The sequence below is a fragment of the Schistocerca serialis genome, chromosome 1, assembly GCF_023864345.2.
Source record: "Schistocerca serialis cubense isolate TAMUIC-IGC-003099 chromosome 1, iqSchSeri2.2, whole genome shotgun sequence".
Taxonomy (NCBI): domain Eukaryota; kingdom Metazoa; phylum Arthropoda; class Insecta; order Orthoptera; family Acrididae; genus Schistocerca; species Schistocerca serialis.
Genome location: NC_064638.1, coordinates 75,561,057 through 75,575,873, shown reverse-complemented (window position 1 = coordinate 75,575,873; position 14,817 = coordinate 75,561,057). Strand labels below are relative to the sequence as shown.

General features: G+C 42.1%; 1 protein-coding gene across 3 annotated transcripts in view; it reads right to left on the bottom strand.

Moving 5' to 3' along the window:
* The window catches only part of LOC126461861 (huntingtin-interacting protein 1), a 538,678-nt gene that overhangs the window by 84,710 nt on the left and 439,151 nt on the right, over nucleotides 1-14,817 (bottom strand). For all 3 annotated transcript variants that reach the window (XR_007585951.1, XR_007585952.1, XM_050096029.1), the window contains exons 3-6: nucleotides 11,858-12,057; nucleotides 7,408-7,565; nucleotides 7,255-7,316; nucleotides 6,332-6,472 (exon numbers count right to left, since the gene is read on the bottom strand). Coding sequence is in view for 1 of the 3 variants with exons in the window: in XM_050096029.1 (XP_049951986.1) it covers nucleotides 6,332-6,472; nucleotides 7,255-7,316; nucleotides 7,408-7,565; nucleotides 11,858-12,057 (561 nt within the window). In the remaining 2 variants the exon portion in view is untranslated. The remainder of the gene's footprint in view (nucleotides 1-6,331; nucleotides 6,473-7,254; nucleotides 7,317-7,407; nucleotides 7,566-11,857; nucleotides 12,058-14,817) is intronic.

The window sequence follows — 14,817 nt, the reverse complement described above, 5'->3', positions numbered from 1 at the left end:
GCACCACCCAGCCACAGAAAAGGCCACTTGGCCGGATGGCCATTGCCGGGAATCCCGATGCCTCAGAGAGATGGGCATCAACCCCTTGGAATATGTGGGGAGTTAACAGCGCAGGCATCAGCAGAGCGATCCCTGTGTGGTCAGGGGGCTACAACCAACAGGGTACATGGTGGCCCCACCACAATGGACTGGCTACCATGCTGGATATCAGGTGCAAAGAAGTCCATGGTCATTGTCAACGCACAAATCGACACTGCATAGTGCATGGTGGAAAACGCACCCAGGAAGGTGTCCTCCCACAAGAGATGGAGAATGGGCAGGACTGCAATGTGACGACGAGAAAGTGGGCTAAAGATCTCAATGCACGATGGACACAATGCACCTAGTAAAGCGCCCTTCCCCAATTGACTCGCTCTTCGGGAAAATTTTGAAGAATGGAGGTCAAACCCTACAGGGGACCATCACGTAAAGGCCGAAACATATGAAACTCCTTTTAGTCGCCTCAAATGACAGGCAGGAATACCTCGGGCCTATTCTAACCCCCGGACCCACAGGGGGAGACCTATTCTGCTCTTCTTACAAACTGAAGCTATATTCAAAAGTGTCCAAATCTACAACTGACAGAAACACATAATTAGAAGATTTTGCAATTTTTGAGCTGATTTTGGTCAGCTCATCATCTATCTTGTTACACAGCAGAACGATAATTAAGTGTAGGAATAAAATTTTGTTAGAACCAGCAGGGATGACACTAACTGGAACACATATACCGTGGATGCAACGATAGTGCAACCAATGCCAGCAATGGGAGTGCCAAAGTAAAGACAGAGAGGGGCTTTTTCCCCTCATAGGATATAACAGAGGCTGGCAGGAAACACTAATTCAACACTTAGACAACAGGACAGAGCAGACAACACTCTTCAGAAACAAGGGATCACACAAGAACACCTTTCAGACTGCAAGCTTTGCTTAAATTAATGATATAAAGCTCTAAAATTAAACATTAGGCCAGCCAAGAGTGCTGACAAGATCAAAAATTAAAAAAAAGGAGCACATTTGGTCACTTTTATTGGGGGGGGGAATCATGTCACCAACTGTCATAAACCCCGTGCCTTGCTTCTACTTACTCTTAGAGTTAGGCCATTCTATTCCCATCATTGATACTGATGGAACGTCAGCTCTACTAGTTGCAGGATGCGCTGATGAATATAAAGAAGTGTCTACAGTCGCTGCCACCTTGGGAGTTCATTGCTACGAGTCCACAACCATCCGGCTGTGGAGGGAACTTCGATTCTATGAGCTGCACTCACTGACTGACTGAAAATGGGCACCAGGCCAACCTCCTGTGACTGAAGAACCGATTTGTCCATCTTCGAGCTGCGCAACTTGGGAGCAAGTCACATGTGCTGCTACTCCTGGGCAGTACAAGTAATACCTCACCAGCTGTATGCTGGAAACCTCTCTCAGGCTGTTCTTCACGTCACTATTGGGTCTTCCATCTACATGCCATGTCGGCAACTGACGACAATGACAGGTAGATGTCTGGAACCGAGTTCAAGTGCAGCTTGACCCAATGAGAATGCCGAGGCTCTGCAGACATCCACTGCCCTGTGAGTCTGTAGCGATGCACCAGGCACCTGACCCTCCCGCAGCGGGGCTGCAGCACTGATCCTCGACAATGCCAGAGCCTGCGAATTCCTCACTGGGCACTGACATGCTGCTCTGCATCTTCATGCAATGTGTGCTCAGTACGGCCACTGCCAGGCAGTGCCGGGAAGAAGACAGAGTGAGTGTAAGACTCTTGCTAATAAATGATTGTTAATTGAATGAGGTCTCATCAGCATCCAGGTGCTATAAAGGACTCCGCCATGACACTTCTGTTTGTCTGTCCTACACCCAAGCAGAATGCCGCATCTGGTGGGCTCCTCCAAATCTGGTGCTACAAAGTGGTCTTCTGATGTCCCAATGTCTACAGATTTGTTGGCAAGAAGTAGTTCTGACAAGTTGCATTAGTGTCCATTATAATTATCCGGGCTGTTATGCCGTGGTCAGTTGATGAATTCTGTGTCAATTCCCAACGTTTCGTCTCCGACTGCGGGAGACATCTTCAAGGGGGTCCGTAGCTTGATGGAACGTCCAAAACACCCACTGGCTTGCTACCAGTGGGTGCGTTGGACCTTCCATTGAGCTACGGACCCCCTTGAAGATGTCTCCCGCAGTCGGAGACGAAACGTTGGGAATTGACACAAAACTCATCAACCGACCACGGCATAACAGCCCAGATATTTATAATGGGCATGATATTTCTGGCCGTGAAAGTCTACATCTTAGTGTAAGTTGCATTAGTGTCAGAATAACTTGTAGTCCTCCACACTGGATTCAAGATGTGCTGATGTCAGCTGTTGCTACTGTCCAGGGGCCATGCCTGCAGATCAGCAGTGATTGACTTCTGTCGTTATGCAATGAGGTGAGAGAACAATTTTTGTTGACCTTTTCTTTTATTTTGGGCCAATTTGAGTTGGAAGGATCTGCATATGAACTTTAAAGTGACACTGTACAGGTCACAGGATCTTGCAGGCCTTTCACAGTTCCAAGATAACTATAGGGAAGAGTACTTATGGCCAACTAGAGGCAGTATTGTAATTTATCAGGACATGAATTATTGTGTTGTGAAGCAGTACCAGTAACATGTGAAACTTGTAAAAGGTTTTGCCACGAAGCACAAAAGAGCAGTGAGTCCCAGTGGGCTATGTTAAGTAGAAAGATTAATGTAGTTGTCTAGTTGTCTTCGTTTATTGCTAGTGTGTCAGTATACTAGGTCTCTACTTGTTCTGTATCTTAAGTTAAAATAGAGGCTACACAATGACCAGAATCTGTGCAGTAACCGAGTGAAACTGTGGAAATTGGGGAAATTTTGAAATGTCAGGTAGCTGCGTTACTCCGGGATGAAACAGAACAAATCCAGGCTGGTGAAGAAATGCAGAGAGAGCTAGAAGCATTATGGGCAGAGAGTAGATTGCTGCAATCACAGGGAGGTGATACAAGACCATAATAAATGTGTCTGTGCCACCCAACGATTCTATCGTAGCTAATCTCATTACACCTTTTTCTGAGAAAGCATCTCAGAATGAGGACTTGTCAGCCTTTCTGGAAGATGTGAGGAAAGCAGCTCACTTAGGGAATTGGATCAATGTGACATTTCTGTCTATTGCTAAATTACAGATAATGGGTAATGCTAAAATGTGTATCATATACTATGAAACCCTTGGTAAAACACAGGACATTTGACCAGCTGGCCAAAAGGCTTACCCAACATAACTGCAGGCAAAATAGTGTCAGATCCGTCAGGGAAAAAGCTCACAGAATTAACACAGAAACATAATGAGTCAGGAGAGGGCATCTCTGACATAGTTCGTAAGTTAATCTCACAATCTTACGAACTGACACACAATGTATAGGCAGAGAGAATCATCTTGTGGAAAGCAGACAACAGGGCCTTAGATGTATTCATAAGGGATAATTCTGCAGGTATGTCATAATGGATGAGAATGGAAAATCTTGGTTATCTGTCTTCAGCTATTAGAATTGTCACACAACTGGAGGAGGTACATATTGCAATTCTGAAATAGAGTGACCTTGGTGTCATCTCCTCCAAGGTTAAGTACTACAGACGTTGACCACATGAAGGAGCAATGTCTCCAACCACAGTGCTTCAAACATAGTGCGGTTAGGCATAAGGTCTGTGACTGTGAAAGTAGAAATCAGGATAAGTGCAACAGAAAGAAGCATGTATTAAATGCAAATGGGGGTGCCTTGAATGTTGGAGATCATTCCCAATAAAACAGTACACTGCAAGGACGAGTTCAGAGCCAGATCATTGCTTGATTGATGTAGTCTGGTATAATGAGTGTGAATGTTGGTAGACAAGGGTGCATGTGTGCAAGTTGTTAGTGTGGCCCTCCTGGGTAGGGGCATATGCAGTCTCCACAATATAGGTTATGTGGAGTGGGTAACAATGAGGTGAAAACATTGGGGATAACATTGCTCACTTTTAGCACTGGGGCTGAAAGATTTAAGGAAAATACACTGATATTTCCACACATTCATGAAGAGTACTGCACAATTCTCCAAGTTTATTTTCTGAATAAACATTGTGCTGTAATTGATCTTTCACGACATATGATCAAACTTTGTGGAACTTGCAGTTGACACAAAACAATGCACATTGAAAACTTCTACTTCGTAGTTTATAGGGGGAAATGTTTTGTTTCGCAATACGCAGATACATAACTAGAGTTTGTAAGGAGTTGCCTTTTACCTGCTAACTGAAGAAGAGAGTTGCTAGTTAAACAATGTCACAAGGTGTACATCTTGTGAAAGTAGTGTCATCTAAGCAATGTACACATACACTAAATGTTAATACAAAGGCTATGTACTAGCAAGTACAGGAAAACTGATCCGGATTAGTGTAGGTACAGAGTTAACAAGTGAATTACTGTGCATTGTAAAACCATTGGTCTGCAATGGAGGGAGTGTATGTGCTACACATCAAGATGCAGAATTTATGGTTCCTGTAAGTCTGGACAATTTTGGCATGGACAAGGTTAATCTGCCATTTTGATTGTCTTGGAAGATGATGATATTGCTAGGCTGAGTAATGACAGCAGCCACAAGCATACCATTAGCAATTCTGCACTACGTGATAAAGTTAAATACTTGTAAGGAAAGGATTGTGAAGCCATGGAAGCTTTAATGCTTAGACTCGTGGATTTGATCAATCCAGTAGGTCTGCTACCAGCAACACTAATAACATAGGATAGGATACCAAGAGGGAGCAACGTTCCAGTATATAAGAAACCATGCAGGGTCCCAAAGCACTTGGAGCCTTGGACTGAGAAGCTCATTGACCCACATTATGCTTACGGGATCACTAAGTAGAGTGATAACGCCTGGAGTGCAAGCATTGCCATTGTGCCCAGAAAGTAATCAGACGGTACCAAGAAATACAAGCTCTGTTGCGATTCTCACTTCTTTAACACACAGACTGTCACCAACGTGTATCCTATCTCAAACATTACGGAGACACTCAACAATATGGGCCAATGTTTGAAGAGTGGCTAGCATCAGTGTGAAGCAGTTCCAGAATACAGCTTATCCACACCATAGGGACATTACCAGTATTCTAGAATGCTGTTTGGACTGAAAAAATCCCCAGCTACATTTTACATTTTAAAGACTCTTGGATGGAGTGCTTTGGGGATGAAAAAAAAAAAAAACAAAAACAAACTGCATGATGTATCTTGATGATAAAATTGTATTTTCAAAGAATATGGAAGAACATAAGAAACAGTTGGAAGAAGCCTTTAAACAATTACAGTTAGCATATCTAAGGAACAGTGCTGGTAAGTGCCATTTCACTTAAACGAAAAAATGAAAGTAAACTATCTGGGACACACAGATGTATCTAAATCTTTAATGACATTGTGCCCTGAAGAGAGCTAACCTGGTGCTCTACACCTGCACTTGATCCAGTGGAATCTGGTCCAATTTTGAATGGTGGTACTGTTTGTCACCTTAATAACGAGGGGGACTTTTCTTCAGATATGGTTTGGTATCCCCAAACGGTCACCTTTTTTAGATCTAAACACATTGTCCAATGTTTCCCAACGAACAGAATTCAATTCTGAAACACAATTTTGCAAGATCTCCAAATTATCAATCTACAGCTGATGCAATTCCTATGTTGGGCTAAAATTGTTCCCCACCCACAAGTTTGATTTGTGGGTGGGAATACGAGATTGGAGACAGCCAGACCTGGTGAAATGACAGCATATAGCATTAATCAGTTCAAATACAACAAATGGTACCAAAACTTTCAGTTCACCATTGTCAAAACATCTTGGTGGGCACGAGCATCATTTTGTGAAAGAAGGTACTTTCTCTGTTTTGCAACTTAGACCTCTTCCTGTGCATTTTTACATCCAGTTGAGTCCATTGCATTACTGTTGAAAATGAAGGAAGAGATACATGGTAAGTTACAATGAATATCTATTTCCAGTAAACTGTCAACAGCAAAGTATTTTGTAATGGCACAGGAGTCAATTAATTTCACTTGAATCAATCACTGAAAATAAGCCCTTTAAAACTTGTACAAGCAAAAATATTCAGTGGAACAGGATAAAAGTTCATTGTTATGAATGTTGTCACGTCAGAAGAAAACTGTAAACCACTATCACTAGAAACTTGGTGAGAACAGACAGACAAGGATTAATATTAAACTCTAATTTGAGCAATAATCATAAAAATATGAATATATATTTATTGTACTTACTTGCATGTAATTTAAAAAGTATTTTCACACAATAGTCATAGAGTTGTGATGAGTCTTGTATACATGGTATCAGTGGAGCCAGGCGACACTGTCCACAACTAGTCATTGAATTCGACCGGGACATGTCTAATTGTCCAAAAACTGAAACAATAAAACAGCTTGTAAAGACTGTATTACTGTGTGTGTGTGTGTGTGTGTGTGTGTGTGTGTGTGTGTGTGTGTGTGTGTGTGTGTGTGTGTGTGTGTGCGCGCGCGTGTGTGCGCGCGCGCGCGCGTGTGTGTGCGCGCGCGCGCGTGTGTGCGCGCGCGCGCGCGTGTGTGCGCGCGCGCGCGCGTGTGTGCGCGCGCGCGCGCGTGTGTGCGCGCGCGCGCGCGTGTGTGCGCGCGCGCGCGTGTGTGTGCGCGCGTGTGTGTGTGTGCGCGCGCGTGTGTGTGCGCGCGCGTGTGTGCGCGCGCGCGCTTTAAGACTTACTACAATTTAATAGTTTTTAGCAGATGTGTTTATCTACAAAGCATCTTCAGTGTGGTCATGGGTGTTTTCCCCTTACATATTCTCACATCCAGTGCTTCTGCCCTTGTTAACAACATGGAAAAAGCTCCAATGACCACTCAAGATGATTTGTAAGCAGGATTGAAACAAGTCTGGTGAAAAACACTATTACACTACAGAAAATTTAGTTTGGGGAAAAATAATTGTAATTGGTATACAACAGCTGCTGCAGAAGATGGCCAGGCAAACAAATGTATTAAGTCCACAAAATTTCACAAGCACTCTGATGCGCTACTTAAACACGTAGTAGCCTCATGCAGTCGACACAAAATAATGCACACTGAAAACTTCTACTTCGTAGTTTATAGGGGGAAATGTTTTGTTTCGCAATATGCCGATACATAACTAGAGTTTGTAAGGAGTTGCTTTTTACCTGCTGACTGAAGACTTAGAATTTCATCCATGTAGTCAAACATCTCCACTGACATCTGGAAGCTGAAAGTAGTGAATACAGGTTTTTTAAATTAAACTATGTACAAACAACATGAGCAAGATTCCCTATTACAATATGTAATACAATGCTTACTAATTATTTATATCATTTTCTCCAATACTTTCAAGTTCTTCTTGAGTAACTTGCATGTTTCCTGGAAACCGAGGATTACGTCTATGGAAGTCCAATTTTGTCATCAGTAATGAGCAGTAAATTTGTATTAATTTCCCATATCCCTCCCTCAAGTGGCACTGTAATAAAAATAGTTAATAACAGATTTTTGTAAATGTGATTGAGAAAAACACACATTATATTCCATTAATACCATCACAAAGGAAATCCACTAAGGATGTGGAACAAGTTAAGCTATAAATTAACAGGTAACACACACACAGAGAGAGATAGAGAGAGAGAGAGAGAGAGAGAGAGAGAGAGAGAGAGAGAGAGAGAGAGAGAGAGAGAGAGAGAGAGAGAGAGAGAGAGAGGGGGGGGGGGGGGGGGGGGGGGGGGGGGAAGAGTGATAACGAAGCAATTCCAGAAGTAGCCACTGCAGGCTGCTTCTGGGAAGTGTACTAACAAGAAATTACTAGCACTGATACTCTTAGGAATGTACCTAATCTATTTTATATATGTACTAACAAACCCAGCAATGCTTCACAATTGCTAAATATGTAAGGGAATTGCACATAAGTATTGATCTCCTCCTCTTATCTTTACTACCCTTCTCCCTCCCCCTCTCTCTCTCTCTCTCTCTCTCTCTCTCTCTCTCTCTCTCTCACACTCACTCACTCACTCACTCACTCACTCACTCACTCACTTCTTCATTCCCTTCTTCTCCTGCTCTGTCTCCTCTCCCACCCAACCTTGAGCCATCTTTATTGCTGTTGCAGATGAACCCTCGTTTGGGAATTGCAGTTGCTTAAAATGAATTGCTAAATAGTTGGAATCATTGAGATTCACAGTGTGAGTGAAATCTCTCCTACTTCCTAATCAGTGACATGGTTTTAATCTGTGAATGGGTAAGATTACAAAGTTACAATTTATCTGTTTCTGAAACAAGAATGACAGTTTAACAATTAACTGGCAAAGGCACACAAGCTCTCCGGTCTCATGTGTTCCTATATTCTGCCTGCAACAGGAAGCTTTTCCTTCGGCATGAGACTAAAAGAAACACACTGTTGTCATAGTTTAATTCTACCCAAGCAGCATCATAAAGAAAGGACTACTACCAAACAGATGTCACAGAGGATGTGTGTCAATAGCATGCTTAATTTATTCAGCTGCCACTTACACAACTAGCTCATGTCCAGCACTGGAGTTTCTGCTGCTACTCCGCTATGATGTAGTAAGATCTCTAAGGTTGGCGAGTGATTGCTGAGCAAATACACTATTTGAGTGAAGACTTCTGATTTTTGCCAGTTTCTGCCAACTGATGACTGGAGTGCAGCAATTTGAGCTAGAGTGCTTGAAATTATTGAATAAAATAAGAGAAATGGGAAACAAATCTCATGTAAAGTACACAATTTCATCTCACTTTAATTTTGTGTCGGGACCATCTTAAATGAGATTCCCGTGTTTCATTTCGAGAAAAAAAGCAGCTGATTTGTGTGTCAAATATACCAGAAACAATGATGCAGTTGAGGTAGCAAAAGAGCAGCTTTTAAATTCCAGCAGGAAGGGCTCATGAGGAGTACTGGCACAACTTCTCATTAATCCCCCCCACCTGAAGAAGTGACTGTAGCGTCTTGTGAATGTACTTTCAGCAGATAAAAGATGACTAGAAAAGCTACTTAAGATTTAGTATAGGTGATGCAGATTGTCAAAATCAGCTATCTTATCAACAGAAAATAACACAGCTGCTCAATATGATTTGAATAAAATAATCAATGATTTTGCTTCACTCAAAGCAAGGCAATGAAAAGTATAACAAAAACAAGAAAGGAATGTGCTCTCAACATTTAAATACAACCATTTTCTTTTATTTCCAATCAATAATTTATGTGCTTTTAATAATCTGTGAAAAGCAAATAAAATATGTGTCTTATACATTACGCTAAAATCTATGTACAGTAAATATAAATTTTATTTTACTTTCTCCTCTTTTTTAGAACACTGGTACAATTTGTAATTTACTGTATATGCTGCAGTAATACAAGTAAAGTGTTCTGTACAGTTTTCATCTATACAGCTCATTTATGTAGTATTATCCCATAATGCTTCAGTTTTGTTAAACCTACCTCACAAATTACAAAATTGCCCAATTTTGTGCAGAGGGAATTGAATACAGGAGGAAGTGATGTTGCAGTTTTGACAGTTCTACCAGGGACACAGGATCATGTCAGTATGGTTCTGGTATGGACCACTTGAGGGCAAAAAAAATCGACCATTCCCAATATTTGCTTCTTGTAGCTGAGACAGAGATCTTTCAGAGAAACTAGTCCTGGAATTTTTATTTATCGATCATCTGTTAACAGATTTCTCTACTTCTAAAAAATGAATCATTGTGGGTCATATACATCCAGCAGCTGGAGAAGGGTGTCATATCCCATATACCAATGATCCTAACTGATTTACCCAGTCCTTCAATTACCATTAAGGTTTATTTTGCAAATAACAATAAACAAAGCTCGAGGTCTGAGATGGTAAAAGGACGGAGAGCAAATGGACAGAGAGAAGGGAAGGATGTGATGGACAGAGGGGTGAAGGACGAGGAAATAGACAAAAAGAGGGGACACGAGGAGATGGGCAGAGAGAAGGAGGGGGGGGGGGGGGAGAGATTAGGACATTTATCCAATTACAATACATATCTAACAATTGTAAAGCATTATGGAGGTTGCTAGTGGAATGTATTTACAAATAAATTTCTTGTAATGAAAATTTATTGTGTGCACTTGGCCCAGTTTTGCTCAAAATCTCAGCATCTGTACAATCAGTCAGAACTCTTTTCCATAATGGCAAACACTGAATGGCAAATGTCCCTTAACTGCAATGGTAATTATATTCTAACAAATACAATGTTTCAATGAACGTTACATGTGTTATTTGTAACAAAGAAGATTTTGCATGTTTATTTTTCTCAAAAGCCAGAATATGGCCATGGTTTGTTTTCTTCAAGCATCCGCTGGAGGGGAGGTGGGGGGGGGGGGACATGACTGATTTCAGGAAACACTTTAACTATCTATTACTGAAAAGTTAAAAAAACACTTTAGTTTCAACATTATCATAAACTGAAACCCACAGACAAACATTGAAATACTCTGACAAATTATAGAAGGAATGGCTAATATGGCAGGGTCACCTAGTCACTACGTTTCTGAATATCTGCTATTATCTATTTCTTGTCCAATGTCTGTCAGCACCTGTTTCAGACTTTCGCAATAGAATATAAAGCTTCAGTCTGAACCCTAGTCAGGTGGTCTAGTATGGTAGTCTAGTATGGCAATTATTACTTTTAGTGTTGTGGTTGTGAACTGCATAGTTCATCCTAAATTCACTCTCATTTTTAATCACAAACCCCATCAGAATGTAAATGTATTGGCACTCCAAGTTTAAGATACCCGAAGACAATGTAGAGGCTTCTACAAGGTGTTCGATTATTAATTTTCTTACAGCACACTTCAGTGAATGAATACTTTTTGGTTCCAAGAAAGATTTCTAAGCATAAAGCAAGAAGAACTGAGATTTTTGGTCAACTTGTCACTTTGTTAATAGGCTACTACCTCAGGTTATTATCCACCCGGATGTCCATGAATTTCAGCAACTGAGCCTCATCCAGCGCATGCCAATTGATCTCTTCTTCTAGCACCTGTAAGCCACTTTTATTTGTTTGGAAATGTGAAGATTTGTATGAGTAAGAGTTAAAGCTATTTGCTGTGAACCATTTGTATGGCTGTTCTATTGTTCTCCTGGCTGCATCTTGGGTGGGTGCGTGGCTCCATCTCGAATGGGTGTGTTCGAGCCCTCTATCAGTGGGACTAAACTTGTGTCATCAGCAAGAGTCCTTCAATAGCCCTGCCAAATCATTATCTAGGCCATGAACAGGGGTCACCCAACCATCATACCTTGGAGGACACAATATCAAATATTTTCATACGCTGAATTTAGTTTATTTCTTGTGATACCATTCGTTAACCACCCTCTGTTTTCTACCGTTAATATATGATTTGACCCACATGTAGGGAATGCCTTTAAAATCATAATATTTTAGTTCACCCTCCACCTAACTATAATGCCGTGGCTGTCACAACTTCTGAAATATATAACTTGAGCTATCTAGACCAGAAAAAAAAATGTAATCAGGAGCAACAGAAAACACTAATGGTTAATCTTTAAATAGCATTGTTTGCATCCTACACTGTATCTCAAAACTCTGGCTTTTATCATTAAGGTTATTTTTAAGATACATGGAGACCAAGAATTAATATTATACTACACAGAACAAGAACAACATAAGAAATCAAATGGAATACTCATGAAAAGAGCACAGCAAAGCAAATGGGTGGAAACATTGCTGCTAAAATTCTACTAAAGAATATTTACTCACCCAATATTTCCCCAGGTCCTCAATCTTCCCTCTGTAACGTTGTGAATATGGTAACACCTGTGGGTGGCCTTCTCTCAGCACCTTGTGCAGAACATGACAGAACTTCCACGCAACAATACGACTGTCCTGCAAAGGCAGTCGCAGCACACATGCCCAGAAAGTTGCTCCACCTTTTTCTTGAAAAGTTCCAATGATTGTGCCTGACATACGTGAAGGTCTACATGTTTTAGAAAATTATTGTTTTCAAGTTCAGATCATCTTTACCTGACAGACATTTATTTAGCCATGATGTTTCTCAATTTCACTGATTACGTAAATATAATTTTATGCAATCAGTGGAAGGAAATTTAATTATGACTAGCAAAAAAAAATGTATAACAACAAAGTCGGCCTTTGTCACAAGCTGAAATCTTTTAATTATGGGCAAAACAGCTATCTCATTGAATCTGCAATGCAGTCCACCGATCATGAAATCTTTAGCAGCACCCAACTCTTGCCAGATACGGCAGTTAGTGACTTCTGCTTACAACAAGCACGTTACAAGTGATGCATTATTGATATTCACTTGTACTGTTTGAACTGAAACAAAAGGAAACAACTGTGTTTTGTTGGTCATTGTCAATGAGGCACATAAATGAAACACTTTTGCCAAGGGTAGTTTATTATGTACAATATGGTAGGTTGGTGAGGACTAATGCAAATCTTTCTGACAATTTGTAAATTACGCCATCTATTGCGGAACTCTAAAGCTTCCACTTACAAGTACTTGAAAAATGCGGATGCCATCCTCATGTAAAGCTTGCCACCTTGTGGTGCAACTGACAATTCTGCTGAGGACAAAGAATTTTTCTCATCTTTGTACGCTGGTGAATTATTTTCACACACAACTAAATCATTTCATAAGCCTTAAAAATTGTTAACACAGAAATGCAACATTTGAGTAATAGTACCAGTCTCAACTTTGCTTTAGTGAACTTAACAACCATCTTTTCTCTCCATCCAGCAGTTTTTGTTTTGTTTTGTTTTGGTTTTAGGGCGCAAAACTGCTATGGTCATTAGCGCCCGAACCGTGACTTAGGAAACAGTAAAAAACGAAAATGGAAACCAATAGCAATGGGAATGAAACTCAAAAAAATGGAGAAACTAAAAGCAGAAGGAAGGCTTAAAAATCCACTACAGAAACGGGTTGGTTGTCACCAAAAAAAGCTTCAAATGACTGACGTCATTTCACTGGCACTAATAAACTCGAGAACGCGATCGGCCGAGCGCGTGTCATCCGCTAAAATTGACGATATATCAGGCGACAGCTGTAGACGGGCGCGTAACGGACTAAAATAGGGGCACTCAATTAAAAGGTGTCTTACCGTCCACGGCTGAGAGCAGTGGGGACAGAGTGGGGGAGGATTGCCGCTTCAAAGATGTCTATGGCTAAAAAGACAGTGCCCTATCCGGAGTCTAGTTAAAATTACCTCCTCCCGACGACGCGTTCGGGAGGAAGAGGTCCAAGCACAAGGAAGAGCTTTCACGTCCCGCAATTTATTATGGGGAAGTGTCGACCAATGTGCGTGCCACAAAAGAACAACACGACGACATAAAACGCTCCATAGATCGGCGAAGGGAATTGATTGAATAGCTGGCCGAAGAAGAGAGACTGCAGCCTTGGCCGCAATATCGGCCGCCTCATTTCCACAGATACCAACATGTCCCGGGAGCCAGAGGAACGCCACAGAGACGCCCCCAGGTGGAGCAAGCGCAGACATTCCTGAATCCGGTGGACCAGAGGGTGCACAGGGTAAAGAGTTTGGAGACTGAGGAGAGAGCTGAGAGAATCTGAGCAGATAATATACTGTATTCGCTGATGGCGGCGGATGTAGTGGGCAGACTGGAGAACAGCGTAAAGCTCCGCATTATAAGCTGAACACTGGCCGGGAAGCCGAAATTGATTTTGGGTGTCGCTATCAATATAGGCACTCCCTACACCTAACGATGTTTTCGAGCCCCAAGAGAACAGTGTGCGGAGGATGCCTGTCCTCCAACAGGTATCGTATGCTCTCTCCAGATCAAAAAATATTGCTACCGTTTGGCGTTTCCGGAGAAAATTGTTCATGATATAAGTGGAGAGAGAAACAAGATGGTCAACTGCAGAACGATGCTTTCGGAAACCGCGGTGGGCAGGTGTTAAAAGACTGCGGGACTCCAGCCACCAAGCTAAACGGCAATTCACCAAACGCTCCAAAACCTTACATACACTACTCGTGAGAGAAATGGGGCGATAGCTAGAGGGGAGATGTTTGTCCTTTCCGGGTTTCGGAACAGGGACGACGATAGCTTCCCGCCATCGTCTGGGAAAAGTATTGTCGGTCCAAATTCGATTATAAATGAGAAGGAGGTAACGTAGACTATGGGTTGATAAATGCAGCAACATTTGGATGTGGATACCATCCGGTCCTTGGGCGGAGGAGCGAGAAGAATAGAGTGCATGTTGGAGTTCCCGCATGGAGAAAACAGTATTACAGCTTTCGTGATTTTGAGAGAAGAAAGCAAGAGGTTGCACTTCCGCTGCACGTTTCTTCGGGAGAAACGCTGGCGGGTAATTTGAAGAGCTCGAAATCCTAGCAAAGTGTTGACCCAATGAGTTAGAAATTGCGACGGGGTCCACTAACGTATCACGCGCGACAGTGAGCCCAGAGACCGGGGAGAAACTAGGCGCGCCTGATAACTGTCGAAGCCGACTCCAAACTTCCGAGGAGGGAGTGAAGGTGTTAAATGAGCTAATAAAGAATTTCGAGTTTGCCTTCTTGCTATCGCGGATGACGCGACGGCATCGCGCACGGAACTGCTTATAGCGGATGCAGTTGGCCAAAGTAGGATGGTGGCGGAAAACGCGAAGAGCACGTCGCCGCTCACGTATTGCGTCACGGCATGCCTCGTTCCACCAAGGAACTGGGGGGCGCCGGGGC